At 31.9% G+C, this 20,767-nt stretch overlaps 1 protein-coding gene across 1 annotated transcript; it reads right to left on the bottom strand.

Annotated features, from left to right (window-relative positions):
• Positions 1–7,443: 7,443 nt before the first annotated feature.
• On the bottom strand, positions 7,444–20,162 carry LOC107627259 (putative methyltransferase PMT3). The gene is made up of 8 exons (XM_088504791.1): positions 19,984–20,162; positions 18,323–18,796; positions 11,342–11,506; positions 10,799–10,981; positions 9,796–10,390; positions 8,925–9,037; positions 8,613–8,833; positions 7,444–7,892 (listed from the first exon to the last, which is right to left on the bottom strand). Exons 2-8 carry the CDS (start codon positions 18,593–18,595, stop codon positions 7,580–7,582), a joined length of 1,863 nt encoding a protein of 620 aa, XP_088360917.1. The 5' UTR covers positions 18,596–18,796; positions 19,984–20,162; the 3' UTR covers positions 7,444–7,579.
• Between the last annotated feature and the right edge of the window lie 605 nt (positions 20,163–20,767).

Raw genomic sequence — 20,767 nt, 5'->3', positions numbered from 1 at the left:
CAATACCTAGCTACCCATAATTCCCACTTTTTTTTTCACATACTCATGCATTTTCTTTAATTCACATTCCATATGCATTATTATTATTACTTTGCCTTGGAGAATTTTTGTCCCCTTTTTATTACTTTTCTTTTTCTCTTTTTCTTTTTCTTTTATATATTTTTTTCTTCTTATTTTCCTTTTTCTTTATCATATTCTTTTCACTAAAGTATATACAAACGTATTAATGCATATGGTTTTACATATTTAATGCATGAGTATGTACCCAATTCCCAATATCTTCAACAAAAATACAAAAATACACTTTTACCTCAACCAATGTTCCCAAGCTTTCCCACACTTAAATGATAAACACTCTCACTAGCGTAAGCTAATCAAAGATCCAAATTAAGGACATTTATTATTTTTCACTTAGGGGTATTGATGCGCTAAAATTAAGAACAAATGGGTTTAGCATAGGCTCAAAGTTGGCTAACAAAGGTGGATAAAAGGGTAAGGTCATTTGGGCAAGTGAGCTATTTGAAATGAGAGCCTCAATCATATAAATGCATTCATACACGAAGTAATGGACATAAAGAATCAAGCAAATCAAGGATTACAATCATAGAAAGAGAATAATACACACAAGAATGGAAAATAATGGTTATATGATGTAACCACACAATTAGGCTCAAAACTCACATGCTTATGTGTTCTTAGCTCAAAAATCATGTTCCAAAATTAATTCTTCAAGCAAGTTCACACAAAAAAAAATTTAATAAAATTGGTATTATACCTTAAAACAGTTTTCTTGGAAAAGAAATCATTACTCTAACCAAGTAGTCCTAACAAGAAAGAAGTGGTAAAATATGTACAGATTCTAACTAACATGCAATCTATCATACAATGCAACAACTAGCTAACAAAGAAGATTAAGAATTGGTGTTGGAAAAGGAAGTAGTTGCCCACGGAGGTCGGTCCTCGACTTCTCCACACTTAAAGATTGCACCGTCCTCGATGCATGCAAAGATGAGCAAGGTGGACAGGCTGCTACAACTGATGAGCTCCTTCAAAAGGTTATGCGGAGGAAGTTGTTTGTCGCCCCATTTAGAAGCTTTTCCTTTCCCCTTCTTGGTGGCTAGCCTAAAAGGAGAGAAATAGAAAGAAAATTAAGCCCACAACAAAGATATTAAAGCAAATAGAATATAGGTGGGGGCTAATGCCAAATAAGAGTAGGGTTCTCAACTACATGGTAGCTACACATGTAAGTGAAAAAGCAATATAAGCAAAGGGCATATCAACTAACACTTGATGCAAGAGAAAAATCAAAGCATAAGTAAATGGTATGAAGAGAAAACTCGGAATCATCAAGTTCAAATAGGAATTGACACAAACAAGATTAGTGATAAGCATGAGAGCATTTGGTCCCATCCTAACTCAATGATAATGAGGCAAAAAAATAAAGAATAATGAGTTAGAAAGGACTAAAGACTTATCCATTTTACGAATAACCTTGTGAGTGTGACACGATATTATGTTTTCACTTTTGTTTAACTTATTCTTCAAGGCTCCTAGATATGAATTCTTTCTACTATATTTATGTACGTATTTTACTTTTAGGAGTCGTAATACCTCGCCACCTCTGCTTTATGACTTAAGCATAAGGCTCTGTGTGGTAGGGTGTTACATAATACTTCCCACAAAACTCCCAGGATTCAGATTTGTATATGACCCCAAAGTTCTTCTAGTAGGTGGGGTGTAGTTGGAGTTATTGACCACAAGATTCTCAGTATTATCAGCTATACTGAGTTCAACTTCCTCTTCGGACTCGTCCCCGAAGATCTCTTGAACTTCCTGAGTTCTAGCTTATTTCCTTTGCTTCCAAAGAGTCCTTTCAATCTCAAGATCGTACAGAAGAGGTTCTTCGTCCTGTTTCTCTGCATAAACAACTAGAAAGAAAGCAAAGTGGGATTCTCGACATCACAATAAAGAAAACCCCAGTGAAGCACACGAAAATAAAAGAAAAAGAATTAGAATAACAAAGATAAAGGGGGCAAAAATTTAAAGGAAAATAAAACTGAAAGGAACAAAAATTTAAGAGGAATGAAAATAAAAATTAGCAACTAAACTAAAATAAAACAAAGAAAAAGGTCTAATCTAGGCAACTATTCAACTGGCAATTGTTAGTCACAGTTAATCCCCGACAACGGCGCCAAAAACTTGATGCGAAATTATAATCCACAACTTACCGGCAAGTGCACCAGGTCGTACCAAGTAATAACTCACAGTGAGCGAGTGTCAATCTCACGAGGATTAATAGACTAAGCAAGTAATGATTGACTAGTTGTGCTAGTTATACAAGTTGAAATAAGAATTGTGATTGTTGAAAGGCATAAAAGATAGTAAAGTAAGAAAGCAGACAATGAACGATTAAGGAAATGGTATTAGAACTGAGTTAAGGCTTTGGAGATGTTTAAAGGTCTAGATTAATATTCAATGTCAACTACCTTGATCAAGCACTTATTATGTTTATGGAAAACTCCAAGTGGTTAAATTCCTATTCCTAGGCAATCCAATCTCCTCTAATCCAACCAACCGTCAATTCCTTGATCAACCAATTGTATTTGAGGGTTAAGTTCAATTTCTGATTTACAAGCCACACAAATCCTAAAAACCCAAAATTAATGCAGTTATATGTCATGTACCACACTAACCCAGACAATTAATGAGTTGTGAGAAATTGGTTTCAAATTTAATTCTAATGATATAACTTTTCCAAGACTCAAGTACAATTAAAGTTTGATTAGAGTTATTTTCCAATAATCACTAATCCGTAGGGTGAAGAACAAAACCAATTCTTAAGCAATAATCAATGCATTATTCCAGAGTAGAAGAACAAATAATTATCAATCCATTCAAGTAAACAGAGCTCCTAACCTTAACAATGGAGGTTTAGTTGCTCATGGTGTAGAAAACCCTAGTAGAGAAAAAAGTGTAAAAGTGCGAAATTAAATTAGGAGAAGAGAGATCCTGGCGTGGGCGGATCTCAATCCTACTTATGGTCCTAATCAAACTTGATTTAAAACTTCAATAAAACCCTAAAAGATCTTTTCTAATTTGTTTGATTCACAAAATCAAAAGATATGCTTCCGTTGATGCATTACAAACGTGTGGCCCCCATTGTGATTCCCATTATTGGTGCTAAACACGGATGACTAGGCGTTTAGCATCCACCAATTCGTAAGCCTTGCTCTCACAAAAAGGGCCTCAGCGCTAAATGCTAGTGAGTGGCCGTTTAGCACCCATTGTCCAGAAGAAGGGCACAAGTTACGAAACTCCCGGTGCTAAACGATGGGTCGTGGTGTTTAACTCCACCTATCCCGAGGAGAATTGGCCTAGTTAAGCCCTTGCAGTTGTGCGTACGCACAGCACATGTGTACGCATGACTTCCCTTTCTGCTCCAATGATGCGTACGCATGGTCCTCTTTGCTTCTTGATGCCTTTTTCACCAATTCTTCATCCGAATGCAACCTAAAATCAATCAAAAGTCACAAAAACTCAAAGTAGCATCCAATGGGCCTAATCCACTAAAATCCTATAAAATATCAACAGAATGCCATAAAAAACATGTAGAAAAGATACTAATAATGCTCACACATCAGTGGTGCGTACGCACACCTTGTGCGTACGAGCGGAACCTGACTCGGTTCGTGCAAGGAATTCAACTCGTGCGTACATGACGCTCATCCGTACGTGCAAATCCAGGATCATACGTATGCACCATGCATGCATACACGCAGGACCTACCTTTGCCAAAAACACTGCAAACTCTACATAATTTAATTTTCAACACCCATTTTCAAACATTCATAACTTTCGTTGCAAAAATCATTTTTTCTCCATTCTTAGACGGTTTTAAAGTACTTATTACCAATTTTAATTCAAGACCCGAGCGCCAAGTTATGACCCGTTGAAGTTGGCTAAAAATCACTTTTTACCAAAAACTTCTGCATAATTCATTTTTATTATTTTCTCAAATCCACCTCTTTTAACACCAACATAAACCAAACCTCAATCGTCATTTACTTTCCATCAAGTCACCCAACACTCAATTCATTACCAAATCTAAATCTCAATTTCTAAGATCATTTTATTTCCCATTAACAAATAAATTTTAACAATCACTCATCCAAGTCAATCTCATACCTCAATAACACTTCTAACCATCATTCAACACAAACATCCAATCAACAATTTAATTTTCTATTTCATTGACAATCATTCAACCTCAAAAATATACCAAAATACATAGTTCATTCAATTAAGGCCTCCGGCCACAATTTCACTCAATAACCATTAATCAGTCAAATTCACACACTTCCACAATTCATATGACTCAAATCAATCCCGCCAGACTTACCGAAGGTGCAACTTACCCAATCACGATCTCCGACCCAAAAACTTATTTAATATGGGTGCAACTCACCTAAACACGACCTCCGACCCAATTTTCATATCAATAGCTGTAATAGGCAATCAAACGACAATACTTAAATTCTCAAAAATCATGCCACAACAAATCATCATTCAACCATCAGCCAACATTAATTATTCACACTAAACTATCAATATCAACCACATCAATTATTCCAATTCATCACTAACCAGGGTCACCTATCCTAGGTTTTTACATAGCGTTACATAATGTATACCCGAAACTAAAACTCATATCTTTGTTGATAGCAGTTTTTAAATCCTTTGAATCTCCTCTCCGATGACACCCAAGCTTTAATCAACCCAACCAAGCCTCACTCAATCCCACCCAAATTTGCACCAAATCAACCTAAGCATTCAAGATACTCCATTTCAATCTAATTACATCAATTATCAAATATTTACACTAGGATTTTTACTCAAATTTGGAGATAATGGAGAGATTAAATTTTCTTACAAGCTCCACATAATTATGGGTCAAAACTCCGTTAGAAATTGTGCTTGAACTTCCCTGAAAGCATCAAAATCATAATTTTTCAATACCTCAACTACCAAAACGTAAAATCAGTAATAAATTGAGAAATAGAGTTGGGTTCTCGGGATTACTCACCACAAATGAACACATGGCCGCAAACGAGTCTTCAATCAGAGCTACAATTTGAGAGAAAAGTAGATTTAAATGTGTGGGTAAATAGTGACTAGGGCTTAGTTCACTTCTCCCTCTCTTCTCTCGAGCTTCTCTCTCTATTTAGTGAATGAAAAGTGATTTTCGTGTGAAATGGGGGTAAGTCACATTTTTATATCAAATGGGTGAGAGGTATTTTTGTCCTTTCGTCCATTGGTCCCACCTAAGACCAAAATCTTTAAAATAAGTGTTCCGGTTTGTATTCTAAATATTTTTTAATTATTTCTATAGTTTTAGTTTTCTCATACGCAGTAACAGGCAAACTCAAACTTATATAGTTAATTATAATGTCGGTACATGTTTTTTCACAATTATTTATATTTTCATGATCCAATTAATTTTCTAAGTTAAATTTTCACCGATAAATTTTTAAATTATAATTTTTAAATTTTTTAACCTTTTTAGCTCATTTTAATTTATTAATTAATTATTTATTATTTATCTGAATTTTACATCTAATATCATTTAACTTATCAACTTCATGCAAGAGTTCGTTTAAGTTTTTCTCTTTGTGAGGACTCCATTTGCAGTAAGCATAAAATTTAGAAAATTGTCTTCTCAGGAGGAGTGTTGAGAATAATGTATGGCTATTAAATTTTTGTAACAAAACTTGGTTTCCAATTGGAAAACAACTATCTTCCTTTTGCTGGACTATGTATTTAATATATAGATAAAATTACAAAAATCATTCGCTAATGAAATGTAGGTTAATTTCTAGGGATCCTAGTTATTTATGTGTAGCAAAATTTTTAGAGATTGCTAAGCTGATTCTAATCTATTTTAGAAAATATAATATATGCAATAACGTGTATACATTATATACAATAATATTTTGTATGTGCTTAAATATGCCGCTAGCAACCTATGTGTCTTAAGAAATGGCATAGTACTAACTACATTGTATGTATTTATAATTTAGTTGTCAAATGGCTATTATATGTTGCTGCTGGTATGTATGCTAAATAGCATGTTGAATATAAGCACATCTTTCACAACACATTGTTTGACTTCCTCTTCTCCTTTATCTCCTACAAATTATACAGTCTAATAGCTGGATGTAGAGGAGAATCCAGGAAAATCTAGAGACAAAACCATTAAAAGAGTTAGATTTTAGTGGTTTTATTATTGGCATGATTTGCTATAAAATAATGTGGCATCATCAAATGGTTGCTATTGTTAGTGATTAATGTTAATTTATTTTACAGTGAATAGGATCATATAGTAGAAAATAATGTGTTTCTATCCGCACAAATTTAGATATCAATACGTACAAAGAAAAAAAAGAAGCATGCATGTGGTAATTTGGTTGGATTTGGTCACAAAATTGTTTGATAGCCTAATATTTTTGTTGATTAAATACTATAACTTAGAGGTAAAGTGTGTGTCAAGTTACACATACCAAACATAATCTATAGTATTTAACTATTTATGGAAAAACTACTATTTTGGTTCTAGAGACATTCCAATTTTAAAAAAATAGTCCTTAAATTTAAGAAAAGCAGTTGTGTCCTCTTACCACTCACATCTATATGATGAAATTTACCATATATATGATGACTATATATATGATGATTATATATATATATATATATATATATATATATATGATTAATATTATGGTGACTATAATGACTCTAATTTTAATAACATTTTTGCTCTTTTTCAAATTAAAAGTGTTTTTAAATAATTAAAAAATATTACCTTAATTTTATTGACACTTTTTTAATATTACTAAGTTATATAGCCATCATAACCACCAACACAATAACCATCATATCATGCAGCTTTAATTTCATTTATAAAAACTGTATTTGTGAATAAAAAATCTGCTATTATATTTGGTTAAGTTTTCAAAGTTCAAACATAAGAGTCATATGTGTCTTTTTAGTTCAAGAGACTATTTGTTGAAATCAAAATCTTTCATATGTCAAAATGGCGGTCTGTTATTTTCTTTTGAAGCGACATTCTTTAAAATGTAAGAAGATTTTGTTTAGCAAACACACATATTCATGTATTTGTTAGAAAAACATCAATCTTAAAAGTTTGCGGTTTTCTCCTTCTAAGTCGAAGTCGTAATCACTGGACATAGCTTATGCTATATATGAGTGACAAGTCCTAACTCCTAACTGTATTTTGTGTTAACTATTGAAAAGTTTATGTGATACAGAAGTAAAGAGCCTAAGAAGCATCATAGCTACTATGCCATGTAACATAATACCACCACAAGATGAATGAAAGAAATCAAAAGGAAGAAAAAGAAGAGAGATAAGAAAACAATGTAAGAATTATGTAATGCTAAAAAACTCAAAGTTGTTCAATGCATTCAACACTAGGGGCATACATGCACGGTTTTGATCCCTATCAGGAAAAGATAACAGAAAAGAGAGATAAAAAATGAAACATAAAAGGCATATGATTATCCTATTGATCTGTATCAACACTCCCAGTTGTCAACCATAATTTCTTTTGGATAACGAGAATTACTTCGTTGCCATCGTCAGAGTTGGAATCTGCAGTTGCAATTGCTTCCCAGTGTAATGCTGTAAGGTACTTCTTCACAAAATCAATCACAAGTTGTTTATCGTGGATGATAATAAAACCGGTTGGTCGAAGCATGCGGTCCATCTCGATTAAAAGATCCTCTGGACTACAATCTCGCTTCTCCAAATCAGAGAACACCGTCCAAGCATGAAGTAAATCATAAGTCCGAGGGTATGTTGAAAATGCTTCACACCTATTAGAATGCATTTTTTTACAAAAATTTTAATTTAGTCAATCACTTCCAAACATAAATTTTGAGAAATAAATTAAATCTTGCTTATTTAGTTTTAATCAAATTCTTGATTGAGTATAATAACCTATTTCTCCACTTTGTATAACATTCACAAAACAAAATAAACGGCTCAAGATGGCTACTCAATGGGTACATTAAGCAAATCAAGTATATGTGAATTAAGACTAAAAGGGCCTGTATGCTTTCTTTGGTTTTGAAACTAAAACAAAATAAAACACAAAAAATATGACATAAAAAATAAAGACATAAAAAATTATTATTTTTATATTTTATTTGTTAACTAAATATAAGATAGAATAATTATGAAAGTTCAATTTACTCTATTTTTATCCTCACACAAAAATTTAAAAGAAAAAAAATATAATAATGAAGAAAAGTAATTATGAAAAAATTGATAGGGATAGTAAAAAAAAAAAAAAAAATAAGTTATGTCTCTTATTAGTGTTTTTATGTCCTTCCTATTAAGATAGATACAAAATATATTAATTCAGTATCTTGATATAATATCTATATCCATATTTATCTATCAAATATGATTTTTTTTTATTTTTGTGTCTTATACTTATAAACAAATGCACCCTATATGTATGATTCAAATGCATATGAAACATCAAAAGTGTCATATATTTATATTTTAGTAAAATAGATTGAGTTGAATACCAGTCATGGGTAGATCCTATGAGACCCCTGTCATATACAATCCTAAGAGTGCTTGGTCCGTCATGGGGTACAACATTCATCACCCAAACATCCTTACTTCTAAGAGCAGCGGCAAAGGAACCCATGTTTGCTTTCATATCCATCACATTCCTTATAGTGCTTGATGTGACTTTTGGACCAAAAAGACTCCAGTAATGATCAACTCTTCTTTGCCATGTTTCCTGTACCAAATGAAATTAAGTTAAGAGAACAATTATTTTTCTAATTGTATAAGCAAAGAAGAAACAACAAATAAGTTTAAACTTTTATTACCATGTCCTTTTCAAACATGTCACTGGAATAGCCCAAATCAGCTAACCTAGGAGGGGGACTGGTTAATCTTTCAGGCCATGGAGCTAATTCACTACCTTTGGCTCTGTTGTCATCTGATGATAAAACCCAAAAAATTTTAGTTGGTAATATTTCTTGTGCCCATGCATTACTCTGGTATATGTAGCTAAAGCTTAATTGAAATTTCAAGATTTGTTTTCAATATCAGTTAAATCTTGTTGAGAGGGAGAAACTTGCTAGTAGGTTTAGTTACTTAGGACTCATATTGCATGATTTAAATGTGGTTGCAATTACATGTATATTTTCTAGGTTAAATTATTATATTAGTTTTTATAGTTTTACTAAATTTATAATTTAGTCTATACACTTTTTAAAAGTTTTTAATTAAATCCCTAAAATAATTTTAAATCTGCAATTACATTCTTGCTGTTTAAAAAATATTAAACTTAGTAGAATATGTTGAGACATATTGGTTAATGGTAAAAGATGAATAAAATCTTTTTCTTAACGTTTACGGTTAAAAAAGATCTAATTACAAATTTAAAACTAATACAAAAATCCAATTGAAAACTTTTAAAATACCAAAATGTAATCTTAAATTTAAAAAAATTATAGCGACTAACAAAATAATTTAACCTATTTTCTATAATTAGCATATAGTAAGTATAAAACTAATTACTTTAGCTAAGAATATATTAACTGATATGCTTGCGAAAAACATTATAAAAATTAAATCCAATTTATTTTACTTGTTATTCTTTAATAAGAAAAAAATTATTATCTTTATTAATATGCATTTAATTTGATATATATGTGATACTTAAACTCTAAGTTGCAAGAAAAATGTACTTACGTTCAGAGTAAGGTGTTATGCAAGCTTCCATATTAACACCCCAAACTGCATTTGGGTCATCATCTGACTGGCACAAAGGAGGATGGGTATCCGGTTCCCTTTCCATATAACAATCATTCGTCAAAGGTTTTTGCCAAATGACAGTTTGGTCCTTCTTTGCAGCAACCTTCCAACACATACGTCCTACAAGGGCACTCATTTCCCTCCATATCCTCAAGTCCTCTTCATCTTGAGCATATGCTTCTGGAGAAGAGTATGCAAAATAGCCTCCTGGCCTAAGCAACCGATCCAGCTCAAGAAGTAGTATTCCGTCTCTTTGGAGCCAATCGATTCGACAGCGTGAACAATGCGCCAGTTCGAAAGATCTGCTTGGGTAAGGGAGCCTCTTTGTTCCCAAGACAGCAAGATAGGCAGGTATTCCTCTTTCTAAGGCGAATTGAATTTGATTTTGATGTACGTCGTTGGGTGCCAATGACATTGCAATGATGTTAGATCCTAGAAGATACCCGCCAAAACTTGCAACACCACAACCAACATCAAGAATTGTGCGTAGATTTCCATCGTTATTGAGATTGTCATTTGAAAAGTTGAGCATCTGCAAATAAGAGCAATTGGTTTTTAGAATGGATATAGAAAATCATATTTAGAACCAAAATAATTTGGAAATTATTTGCAGTGAATTGAGTTACAAATCAAATAAAATTGTTTGGTATAGAGAAAAATAGTATTTTTATTATTTAGATGTCCAAAATCAATTCAATTACATTAAAATTTGTTAGAAATATAACTATTCATGTGTTTCTTTCTATCAGTTTAAACTTTTGGAATATTAGAGCTTTTATGACATAATGTATCTAGAATTCAATTTTTGTTAGACCACAAAAGAAAAAATTTGAGTATAAGGCTAATAAAAAAAGAAAGAAAACCTGTTTAAAAAAACATAATGCACATTTAATCTCACTTTGTTGTGTATAAATAATAGTAAAGACAATAGAAACCTTACATTTGCCATATGTGCAATGTACTTATCAGCTCCATGATGAAAATGAGTTCCTCCTCCCGGAAACACTATCTTTTGACCTTTTACAATCATCCAATTCTGGTCAGATTTCTCATGTGCAAGGTGAGTATGTGGTATATTTACTTTCCAAACCTCATCTCTACTCTGTGGCCACTTAATTGGAACCTATGACATCAAAGACTACAAAAATGTTTAATTTCAATGTATAGCAAGTAATATGCTAATACAAGTGTAAATAGACAAAAATACTCATAAAAGAATTTTGAATGGACAAAAACACACACATCAAAGTTCATAAATATCAAAATAGTATACTTAACATATTGATTTTGATAGACAAAAGTACATCCCAAATTTTACAAATTTATTAATGACATGATATTTTTGTCCATAAAAAATAATCTTTCAAATGTATTTTAATATTTATGATTTTGTGTGTATTTTAGCCCATTCCAAACTCTTTCATATATAATTTTGTTCATTTATTTTAGAAATAATATCTTATCTAAACTTAACTTATCTTACCTTGTATCCACGTGGAGGTGGAATCAAACAATTAAATCGCCTTTCTTGGGGAGGACAATGTCTCTCATAGTGTTCCATCAAAGAAAGGTCCAATTTCAATCTCATTTGATATATAAAATTTCTATCCAAGCAGGGAATCAACTCTGAATGACGATCATCGCAAACCTTCAAAAATAAAAGCATTGCAAATTTATTAGTGACATTGATTATATTCTAAAGTTTCGCTCATTTGGACAATATGCATAATTAAATAATAATGGCTCTCATGCACGAACACACATACATATATATAGTTAACCTTTTATAGGCTGGATGGTGAATCTATTTTATAGGGTGGACGGTTAATTAAAATAATATAGTACAATAATACAAAAATGTTAGTTGAATTAATTTTTTTAGTAACCATTTTCAACTAAGTTCAGTTATTCTCATGTTTTGTTAGTAGAGTTTATGTTATTTGTTTTTCATTGCCTTGTTTCTCCCTTAATGTTTTTCTATCTTCCTCTTTTGTGTGAATGAATTTTGTTTATTGGAATAGTTTTAGACTAGTGAATTATTGAGCCAACTTAGATAGACTCATCGACCGGATGACTAAAACAAAATTTGTTCATATAGCACTAACTAATTTTGCTTAAGTGGTATATATATAATTTGACGTTAGTTAGATAATTAAAATTTTTATCCTTACTTATGTTGCAGATTGCTTGAAAAATGCTAAATACCACCTTAAATACTTTAGAAGCAGAAAAAGATATTATTATCAAGATAAGAAAAAAATACAAAATACAAGTAAAAATAGAAAATAAATCAAAAGTGCAATTTTATAAGGAATTTAGGCAAATTCGTTAAAAAATATACCTGTAGAAAAAAATGTAACAAGAATGTACAAGGGATAAAGAAGAATAAAATATTTTGGTGAATGGGGTGTTGAGGCTTTAAAATTATGCTTCATTGCTAAGTGAAGCAATTGAGGCATAGAGCACCACATTAGGATCATACTATTAAAATTCAAGAGAGGACATAGAAGTGAAAATATATATATTGAAGTTTAATGTTAACTTGCTCTTATGTGTATCATCTAGCTAGTTATATATAAAAATACTACACCACTATTATAACCCCAATAATTATTATCTAACCATTACCAACTCTAATAAGGGTAATGCTAGGGAGACAAAAAATACAGCCAGAACTTGCCTTATTTAGCATTCATTAATTGTCGCAATAATTAATAAATGCTAAAATAAGTCAAATTATGGTTGTTTTTGGCTAATTTTCTTTGGCTACCAAACATTTTCACTCTAATAAATAGTGAGTCATCATAAATGAATTTATTTCTAGAAGAGTGAATAATAATGTGTATAGAATGTAAGACAACATCTTCATATTATTATTGGATCATCTTGTGGGCTGATTGAAAACTTTATTTTTCTATTTTGGGTTGAAATAGTAAATGAATTTAATATGCGCCGCAAGCTATAGGATGAAAAATATCCAAAATACTAAGCTTGGAAAGGTTGAGATGAAAGGATGAGGAGATAGTGGTTTTGTGAAAATGTCAGCCAGTTATCCTGAAGAATAAACAGGGAGAAGTTTCATCACTTCAACCTCCAAATGTTTTATCCTTTCATGAAAAATGGGATTGGTTGCAATGTGAAGAGCACTCTGATTGTCACACTAAAAAACTGGAGGTTTCTTGAGTGCAAGGTGAAGAAATTGTAGCATGTTAATTAACTTTTAAAACTCACAAGTTGTGCTGGAAAGAGCACGATACTCAGCTTTGGTAGATGAACGAGCAACATTATTCTGTTTCTTAGTCTTCTAAGAAACCAAAGACCTCCCTAAGAAGAAACATAACTGGTCAAGGAGTGACGGGTGTCAGGGCATCCTGTCCATTCAAAATTGCTAAAGCCCAAAAGTTGAATGGTGGAATCTCTTGGAAAGAAAAGACCATTTTCTAGACTGGCTTTCAAATAGCGCAATACACAAGTGACAGCCTAAAAATGTGCTTGAGTAAGAGAAGCCATGAATTGACTTATTTGCTATATAGCATACATAATATCTGACCATGTGGTGGTAAGATAAATGAGGCGACCAACAAAGTGTCTATAAAAAAAGAATCATCAAGCAGGGGACTATTATCTTGGTGTAACCGTGTGGCACTATCATAGGAATAGAGGTAGGTTTAGCTCCCAAATAACCAGAATCTTCTAACAGATCAACACAATATTTCTGTTGAGATAAAGAAATCCCTTGGATAGATTAAGCAACCTCAATGCCTAAGAAATATTTTAAAAAGTCCAAATCTTTGATTTTAAAATGTTGATATAAAATAGATTTAATTGTAGCCATTTTAAATACAGAATTTTCAATTAAAACAATATCATCAACATAAACTAAGAGAATAGATATATATGTCAACACCACAAATCTTAATAAACAAGCTATAATCAGAGATAGGCTGGTGGTATCCATAAGAAAGTAAGTTTGGATAACTTCTCATACCACATACGACTTGATTGACGCAAATTATATAACAATTTCAATAATTTGCCGCGCTTATTTGGGCAATTGGATGCAATACCAGGAGGGAGGACCATATAAACATCCTCTGATAAGTCCCCATGTAAAAAAATATTATTCATGTCAAGCCTATGGAATGGCCAATTCTTTATAGATGCCAAAGCCAGAAGTAATCTAATAGTTGTAGGCTTCACTACTGGAGAGAATGTTTCCAAGATATCAATCCCTTCAATTTGTGTAAATCCTTTTGGCACAAGACGGGCTTTGTACCTCTTAATAATACCATCAGGTCAACGCGGTATATCCATTGGCAGCCGATTGGCTCGATCCCAACAGGACAATCAATAACAGATCAGGTTTTGTTCAACTCAAGAGCACCAAGCTCGTTCTTCATAGCATTTCGAGCATTTTGAAAAGACCTTGGCTCAATTTTAGAATGTGACAAAGTAAATTTTTTGTAAGAGGGAGAAAGAGAAAACAGAGACATAATAGAGGATAAGGAATATCGACACACTAAAGATGAAGAATTTGCGTAAGTGAGAGAGGAGCCACAGATGTAACCGAAAAAATGTGAGGGTGGTCGTCGGTCTCGATGACTATGGCGAAGGGGTATGGGAATTATTGTGAGTGATGGGTGAAAAGACAAAGGTGATAAAGGGGAAGGTAGTGTGGTGGGAGAGGTAGTACTATATGGTGCTATTGAAGGCATGGTGTTCGAAGTGGTAGGTTGAAAGGATAAAGGTTGAAAGGATAAAGATTGAAAGGGACTAAAGGTTGCAGATGGTGAAGAAGGGCGCATTCTTGATGCCGAAAGAGGCACAAAAGTATCGTGGAGTGTGGAAAGGGGGTTTGGGTCAATAAGAAGTGGGTGAGGCACAATAGGTAGGCTGATGGATTATAGATTGTTTGAGTTATTGTTGTATGGGATATTAGTGGTTATATGTTAGGCTGGATGGAACAAGAGTGGAAACTATTTCGACTAATGACATTATCATTTTATGAAGGACAACTTTTTTAAAAATTTCAATCCTTTTTATCATCTAAAGTATAAATAATATACCCTTTATAACTATTTTTAAAACCAATAAAAATGGCCTCTTTAGTCCTTGGATCAAAATAATTTTGATCTATTTGTTATGAGAGTGGAAACATAATATAAAAATCCAAAAATTTTAATGTCATGATAATTTGGTGAATGTTAAAATAAAATTTCAAAAAGTGTTTTAAAATTTATGATGGAAGAAGGGATCTTATTAGTTAAATAGACCGCATGATTAATGGCATAGCACAAAAAAAAAGCAGGTAATTTTGATTAAAATATGAGGGCACGAGCCACATTTAAAATATGTCTATAAAGTACGGACACTTTGTTGAGTTGTCGTGTCCGCGTATCGGACACATTTCAGACACGACACTCTCTGACACTCGTCTAACACGCGTGTCTGCTGTGTCTTAATAAAAAATAAAAAATCTTTTTCGGACACGCTTGTACACATCTAAATATTATGACGTGTCAGCGTGTCCAGTCTTATTCTTAACATATATTCTTAAAAAAAATTTAGATACAATATATATTATTTATTAAAACAAAAAATATTTTACATACTTGATATAATTAAAATAAGACATTAAAAATAATTAAAAAATTAAAAAATATATTTTAATATCAATAAAATATCAAAATATCATTACGGTTTATCTAAAAAAGACTTTATATTTTATATGTATGCGTGTCCCCGTGTCTTATAAGATTTTAAAATTCACGCGTCGGCGTGTCCCGTGTCGTGTCGTGTCCCGTGTCCGTGTCAGTATCCGTGCATCATAGAAATATGTTGATGTTTACATTCCATCCGTCCATTTTGTTGAGGAATTTCTACACAACTTTGTTGATGGATAATTCCTTTAAAACCATAAAAATCATTTAGAAAAAATTCAGAACCATTGTCAAAACGAATACATTTGACTTTGGAATTAAATTTCGTTTCAACTAATGCAATAAAATTTTTGTCATGATTTTAAACTTCTCCTTTTGATTTTAAAAGAATTACCTATGTAAAACGACTAAAATCATAAAAAATAGTTAGAAAATATATATGATTGTGACTGGAATTTTGACGAAAAGAACCCCATATATCAAGCAAGTTGTAATAAATCAAAGGCATGATTAGATTTGTTTAAACTTTGTGAAAAAGAAAATTTCTTTTACTTAAAAAGATGACAAATATCACAAATTTGATCACAATTGTGGAAATAAAGGAAAATTGTCTATGTAAAAGATTAAGTCCTTCTTTAGAAAGATATCCTAAACAAAAATACCATAAATTTAAAGTCTTAAAGGTGTGATGGGAGTGGCTTGTATGGTGTCGAGGGAGTGTGTAGTGGATGCATTATTGGTGGTGAAGGACTTGTTAAGGATATATAATCCTTCTCTCAAATTACCCAAACCAATCATCCTCAAATTATTGTTTTGTAATTTGCATGATGAACATGAAAAAGTGAGTTCACATTTTAACATGGAAGTTATTTTCGAAATAGAAATAATATTAAAATTAAAATTTATAATCGAACATCATGAAGAATTAATAAAGTTAAAAATTTCACAATTCCTTTATGTGAAGTAATAACTTGTGAACCATTTGGCATATGAACAAGTATGGGATTGATTTTAGAATAAGAATAAAACCAAGATAAATTTAAGATAATGTGATTTATGACACCTGAATTAATGATTCAAGTATCAAGAAAAATATGTTGATTTGAAAAATTATTTAGAATAGAAAAAGTGTATGAAGAGCAAAAATAAGGAATACCCAAATTTGGGCTTTGAGATAATCCAACACTGCTCTTGCATTCTGAAATTGAAGCTTCGGCTCTCTTAAAAAATTTATGAAGGAATGATTTTAGGCTGGAGAGAGGCACATAACCTGATCTTCAACTGAGTGTTGCTGCTGGGTTGCCCTATATATATCTCCTAAAATTAGGATATTCTATGAAGGTAGTGGCACTAAAACTGGATTAGGAGGCAAAAGAGTGGCTACGACGTTCATAGAGGAGGAGAAGGGACTATTGAAGCACGGCTTCCCTGGGAAACGTGGGTGACCTAATGGGTACCCATGTTTGTTGTAGCAAACATCCACCGTGTGGCCATTCCGGCCACGATAGGAACATTGTTTGGAGGGAGAGGTAGCGCTGTCGCAACCTGCACCAGAGAAAAATGATGAATGACCACCGCTGTGGCCAGATGGAGGATAGCGTAAATCAATAGCAGCAGCCATTACACGCCGTTCATCCAAGATTCTAGATAGAGCTTGCAGTTGGCGTTCATGTTGAATAACTAATGCAAACACGCGAGTCACTAACAGTAGAGGATCCAGAAGGAGAACATGTGATCGAACAACAGAGAATCTTTCATCAAGACCTTTGAAAAATCGAATAATAAAGTCTTGGGATCGATGCTTTTTGCTGGGTAAGCCCATATTGAAAGCGGCTGTGAACTGGCAAACTCTTCCTAGAGTGTTCTCAATGAAGTGTAAAAGTCTGTAACTGAGAAATTTTGTTGTTTGAGTGCATACACCTCTTCTTGTAACTTTGCAATTCTAAGCAAATCACTACTGTGAAAAAAGTGTTCTTTGAGATCAGTCCAAACAGCAGAGGTTATGTTGAAATAGATAATGCTTTGCATAATTAAAGGTGATAGTAAATTAAAGAGTCAGGATAGAACCAGAATGTTGCAGCATTTCCAGATTAGATAAAGAGGTTCATCTGGTAAAGAAGGAGGGATGGTACCAGTAAAGAATCCGTGTTTATTTTTAGAGACAATGACCATAGAAAAAGATTGACACCAAGAATGGTAATTATTTCCTGTAAGGATTACTAAAACAGAAGTGGAATTTTCACTGTGATAAATATAGGATTGGTAGGGTCGGTCTTGTACTAAGTCAAGAGACTGATCCTCCATGATAGAGAGAGAAGATGAAAAAGAAGATGACTGACGATAGCAATCTTCACCATAGATATTAGTAAAGCTCAAAGGACTTTTGATACCATATTAAAATTTAAGAGATGAGATAGAAGTGAAAATATATATAATTATATATTTAAGTTTAATGTTAGCTTGTTTTTTTTGTGTATCATCTAGCTAGTTATATATAGAAATACTACACCACTATTATAATTATTATCTAATCACTACTAACCTAATTTTTAACCATTAACAATTCTAATAAATAGTGAGTCATCATAAATGAATTTGTTTCTAGAAGAGTGAATAACATTCTGTGTATAGAATGTAAGACAGTATCTTCACATTATTGTTGGATTATCTTGTGTGGGCTGATTGAAAACCTTATTACTTCTATTTTGGGCTAGTAGATGGATTTAATACACACCACCAATAAGATTAGTGAAGAAAACAGAGAAAGTGATGATGGAATCTTAGAATGCATAAAAGAAATTTACCGGGAAGCTTTTCGGGATAATATCATCGTCCCCATCCTGTGCAAAACTTGATGAAGATACGTCTTGCTTGCTATCAGTGTCATCTGCACCCAAATATGATGCTCCAAGTCTTTTCAATGATCTGCTACCATAATCAAGTGCAGATGAACCACTATTCCGGGAACCAAAGATGGATCCACTGTATACATATAGAAAACCCAGAAAGAATGCCACAGCACAAACTGAAGCAACTAAGCGCTTCTTTTGTGATTCCTCAGATCTACCCCTCGACATATTTATCACTTTAAAATTAAATTATGCTTTTCACAGTCGTTACTGTTGTAAACTGAATATGATGATCACAGCATAGATTTTACTTCACTTGATATGTGGTACCAAGTTCATCATCGTCCAAAGTAGCATTGTTTGATCATTCTCTAGTGTTTCAAAATAAATAAACGCAATCCAAGTTCTTCAAAGTTGCAAAGATGACACCTGCATATATATATATTAAAAAAAAGTGTCAACAAATGGAATATAGAAATTTCTTAGAGCTAAAAAGAATAAAAATCAATTTAGATCCATAGATATATGGAACGCAATATATTCCAGAATGGAAATTAGTACGTGACGTGCCATAAGTAAAATATTTTATGTGAAAAACATATATATATAACGTTTTGATATGTACATAAATTGACATGCAGTACACTATTTAATTAATCCAGATTGAAACATAAAAATCATTTAATTATTTTTTATTGTGTCAAAATTTGATGAGACGTAAGTAGGGCAATGCATATTGAGAGTAAAACTAACAGTGATAAAGATTGACTTTCTTTTTAACTTAACCTCGCTTTTGTGTCTATAAATACCTCCCTATTCAATGTTATTAGGCATGCATGTATGAATTATCAAACTAAATAAAGAGGTATTTATAGAAAAAAAAAAAATGTTAAGCGAAGTCAAACTTTATCATTGCTAGTTCTACTCTTAATAATGCATATATATTACTAAATTAGAAAGATAACTAAAAGGCATAATGTGCTCCAGCTAAATCAGCCTAGAAATTCAAACAAGGTAGAACAATAAAAAAATAAATAAAAAGACAAAGGACAATTAATTACCAAAACACTAGAGATCCATGATTTCATAGTTTTCATAATCTTTTGTCTAGTTCAAGTGCACTTCTAACATGTGAAAAAGAATGTAAATCAAGCTATTTTAATTTAGTCAAATTCTATGTACCACATGTCCTATCAAACAATAAAAAAGAAATATAAGATAAAAAATTATTATTTTTCATTTGAAAAAATAAGTGCTGTAAAGCACACAACAGGCTTTGCACTAACTAATAACCATGAAGCTATACAAAAAAAATTAACAACAAATAAGTGAAACTGATGCATCAAGAGAGACTACGTGAAAGATAAAAAGGTAGCTATTTGATACGTATTGATATAAAATTGAAAACTTTTGCCTAAAAAATTGAATATTATTAAATCATATAATAATTAATATGAGTTTAAATATATATGTTCCACAGAATTAAATGGGACTCCCAAATCTGGAATAGTTTAAGACAACAATGTCAACCATCAAAACATGACTCGCGAACAATTCAATCACAAACTATGGAATAATCGAAACAACAATTAAAAAAAGGAACGAAAAAAACTTACTGTGTTGATATATCAGCGTATAAGTGGTGTGAGATACGAAGCAAGATTTGAGTACAGGGGTTCACAAAAATAAAACTTAAAAAACCTACAAGAAATGAAGATAAAAGATGATGAGAGAGAGAGAGAGAGAGAGAGATTGATCGTTATGAGATCTCAGTAATTGGTTTTGACATCCTATTTTTGGAAGTGACACACAGACTAAGTCACTAGTTAATGTGTTGTCGTGTCATTACCACACTTTTCCTTGTTGAGTTCGTTAATATAAGGCAATTATTTTCTCCTTTTAACAAATATACTTTTTTTCCACATAAAAAAAAAGTCATACTTTTTATCTCCTACTGCCTAAATAATATGGTTTTTTTTTAGTTTGAAGAAAAAATTTAATTAAAATAAATAAAGGGTATCATCTCAAATTTGGATATGTGCAAGTCAACTGTCTAAAATTTCTTAAACATGTCATCTATCAATATATATATATATATATATATATATATATCATTTTTATCATCAATATTTAGAATAAATTTTAAATTATTTCTAACATTTAAACTATTCTATTTATATATAATATTTTAAAATTAACTAAATATTATCATACCGTACATGTTACAGTAAATTTTAGAAAATTAAATTTAATAGTGTTTGTATAATTTTTTGGAGTGTTTGAGAATACTCTAGATGGTCCTGGAATGTTCTAAAATATCCTAAAAGGTTCCAAAATACTCTAGAAGATTTTAGAAGACTCTAGAAGGTTATAGAGTAATCTAGAAGAGTCTGTGTGTAT

The sequence above is a fragment of the Arachis ipaensis genome, chromosome B2 (genome assembly GCF_059453495.1).
Source record: "Arachis ipaensis isolate K30076 ecotype BB chromosome B2, ASM5945349v1, whole genome shotgun sequence".
Classification (NCBI taxonomy): domain Eukaryota; kingdom Viridiplantae; phylum Streptophyta; class Magnoliopsida; order Fabales; family Fabaceae; genus Arachis; species Arachis ipaensis.
This window is presented reverse-complemented; position numbering and strand designations above follow the sequence as displayed.